Source organism: Vigna unguiculata, chromosome 10 (genome assembly GCF_037176805.1).
Source record: "Vigna unguiculata cultivar grain cowpea cultivar isolate G323 ecotype 2 chromosome 10, ASM3717680v1, whole genome shotgun sequence".
NCBI lineage: Eukaryota > Viridiplantae > Streptophyta > Magnoliopsida > Fabales > Fabaceae > Vigna > Vigna unguiculata.
This window is the reverse complement of record NC_140801.1, coordinates 5695997-5699168: the sequence shown is the minus strand read 5'-3', so window position 1 is coordinate 5699168 and position 3172 is coordinate 5695997. Positions and strand designations below refer to the sequence as shown.

Below are 3172 nucleotides of genomic sequence, written 5' to 3'. Positions count from 1 at the left end.
TGAAAAACCTAGTGTGAGTGAGCGATAACTTTTTCTAAGTGAGTTCTTAGAAGATTGAGTGTTGTGTTGTTGCTAGGAAAGCTGGTCATCCTCTGTGTGATTCAGGGGGAGTTTTGTTCATCTCTTGTGGTTGTTCAAGAGAAGTGTTTTCTAATCTTTTCTCTCATATAAATCTGTTGTAATTTTTGATTGTTATAGTGATTGAGTTAATCTTCTTGTTTAAGAGATTAACAACTGGACGTAGGGTCTTTTGATCCGAACCAGTATAAATATGAGTGTGCTCCTCTTCCCTTAAACTCTTTATTTATCTGCACTTGTATTTAAAGTATCTATTACTTTAAGTTAATTAATTAAATTTTGAGAAAAATTTTAAAACCTGTCAAGATTTTTAAAAATCCAATTCACCCCCCCTCTTGATTTTTGACCATTGTTTAGTCATTCCGCTGCGCGATACCAACAGGTTCAGCACGCAGTTTGCCCCCTTGAGGCCAGCCATACTGACGATGGATAACTTAGTCAACATCCGCCAGGAGGATGGGGAATCGCTGAGAAGTTATCTCGATCGGTATAATCGCATGTCGGTCAAGATAAAAGACCTTAGCGACAAAATCGCTCGGAATCACTTCTCATACGGTCTGCAGTCGGGCGTGTTCGCAGATAAGATAAGCCACAAAAAGCCAAAGACGATGGAGGAGATGAGGGAGCGAGCGACCAAGTTCATCCAGATGGAAGATATGCTGGAGTTTAGGGTGAAGAAAAGGGAGAAGGAAGATGCAGCTTCACATAAAAGCGCCCCCCGACCGAGCAAACCCCTTGCTCTGCCCAACGAGAAGAAAACACCCAAGTTCACCACGTATACCCCCTTGGTCGTTCCCCGGGCGAAGATCTTGCAAGAGGCCTTCAGTACCGACTCACTTCCAGCGTCTAGAAAGAAACCTCCACCTCCCGACGCCGATGGGAGCAAGCATTGTCAGTACCATCGGACAATCGACCATACAACGGAAGAGTGCCATACGCTCCGTGATAAGATTGAGGAGCTGATCCACCAAGGGCACTTGAAGAAATACATCCAGCAGGATCGCCCCCAACGAAGCCCGATCAGGAACAGAAGCCTGGCACGAAGACAGGCCCAAGCTAAGTGGGAAAAGCGGCGAGAGCGGGAGCCCGATAGGCGAAGGAGAGAGTCGTCTACAGCCCACCGAAGCCCGAGGAGGAGTCGCAGTCGAAGCAGAGATAAACCCTTAAGGGGTTACATCAATACCATTTCGGGAGGATTCGCTGGAGGAGGATCGAGCTCGTCTGCTCGAAAGAGACATGTCCGAGCACTCAAGTCGGTCCACCTGGTGGAGAAGACGGTGCGATCGATGCCCCATATAACCTTCACCGATGAGGACTTCAAAGCCCTAGACCCCGATCATGATGACCCGATGGTCATCTCCATCGAAGTAGCGAAGTATGGGATTGGGAAGGTTCTGGTAGACCAAGGAAGCTCTGTCAACATTTTGTACTGGAAAATGTTCCAGAGGATGAACTTGTCTGAAGACCTGATCGTCCCCTACAACGAACAAATCGTCGGATTCCCCAGCGAGCTGGTAGACACGAGGGGCTACCTGGATCTCCGCACCAGGATCGGCTCGCAGAAGGACGGTCTGGAGGTAAGGGTTAGATTCCTTTTGGTTGAAGCTAACACTTCCTACAATGTCTTGCTAGGAAGACCTTGTCTGAACGCCTTCGGAGCGATCGTCTCCACCCTACACATGGCCATGAAGTTCCCAGCGGACAAGGGGACGATATACACCATGCACGCGGACCAACTGATCGCAAGGCAGTGCTACGCAGCTGGGTTAAGGATCGCTCCTTACAACCGCCCCAAAAAACAACACCGATCAGAAGTCGCCATGACTGATCTAGAACCTCGAACAAACACGGAGGATCAGATTCAGCCCGGCGGAGATACCAAGGAGATTTCGATTGGGACGCAACCGGGCCAAGTCACTAAGATAGGGGGGCTCTGAAGCCGGACGAGGAGGAACTCTTGGGCGCGGTCATCCTGGAGAATCGAGACCTCTTTGCATGGTCATCAGCCGACATGCCGGGCATCCATCTCGACGTTATGTCCCATAAGCTGGCGATCTTCAAAGAGGCACGACCGGTCGCCCAGAAGAAGAGGAAGATGGGGGAGGAGCGGGGAGGAGCGGTCAAAGAAGAGGAGGAGAAGTTGGTGGGAGCGGGGTTCGTAAAGGAGATAAAGTATACCACATGGCTGGTGAACGTGGTGATGGTGAAGAAGGCGAGCGAAAAGTGGAGAATGTGCACAAACTTCACGGATCTCAGTAAGGCATGCTCGAAAGACGCATACCCCTTACCCAGCATCGATCGGCTCATCGATGGAGCGTCCAGACACAACTTCTTGAGTTTTCTGGACGCATATTCAGGATATAATCAAATCCCGATGTATAGTCCGGACAGATCAAAGACGACGTTCATCATCGACAAGGCTAATTATTGCTACGAGGTCATGTCGTTCGGCCTAAAGAACGCCGGGGCGACGTACCAAGGGCTCATGGATCAAGTTTTCAGAGACCAGATCAGTCGAACCATGGAGGTATACGTAGACGACATGGTCGTAAAATCGCAGACAGCCGAGGACCACGCTCGTGACCTCAAGGAGGTCTTCCACCAAATACGCAAGTATAACATGCGTCTTAATCCGGAGAAATGTGTATTTGGAGTACCGGTCGGTAAGTTCCTGGGCTTTATGCTGATCGCCCGAGGGATTGAGGCCAACCCTGACAAGTGCACCGCCATCACTGAGATGAGGAGTCCCAAAAACCTCAAGGAGATCCAACGGTTGGTCGGCCGTCTGACGTCCCTCGCACGCTTCCTGCCAAAGTTAACAGAGAGGATAAGGCCGATCCTCAAGATCATGAAGAAGCAGACCGCTGACAAGTGGGACGACCGGTGTGAAGAGGCGTTCCAGCAGATAAAGGGGATGATCAGTAGCCCTCCGATAATGAGCCGACCGATGGAGGAACTGCCTTTACAATTATACCTGTTTGTCTCGGATGACACAATCAGCGCGACGCTGGTGCAGGAAAACCCGAAGCAGCGACTGATATATTTCATCAGCAGGGTATTGCAGGGAGCGAAGACCAGGTACCTGTTGGTAGAG

General features: G+C 50.1%; 1 protein-coding gene across 1 annotated transcript; it reads left to right on the top strand.

Annotated features, from left to right (window-relative positions):
• Nucleotides 1-503: 503 nt before the first annotated feature.
• LOC146882042 (uncharacterized) lies at nucleotides 504-2015 on the top strand. Its single transcript, XM_085667250.1, has one exon. The coding sequence runs from the start codon at nucleotides 504-506 to the stop codon at nucleotides 2013-2015; it is 1512 nt and encodes a 503-aa protein (XP_085523376.1).
• The last annotated feature ends 1157 nt before the right edge of the window (nucleotides 2016-3172 follow it).

What these genes read in the sequence shown, in the direction of transcription:
- LOC146882042 (XM_085667250.1), top strand. Translation starts at nt 504, where the DNA reads ATGGATAACTTAGTCAACATCCGCCAGGAGGATGGGGAATCGCTGAGA.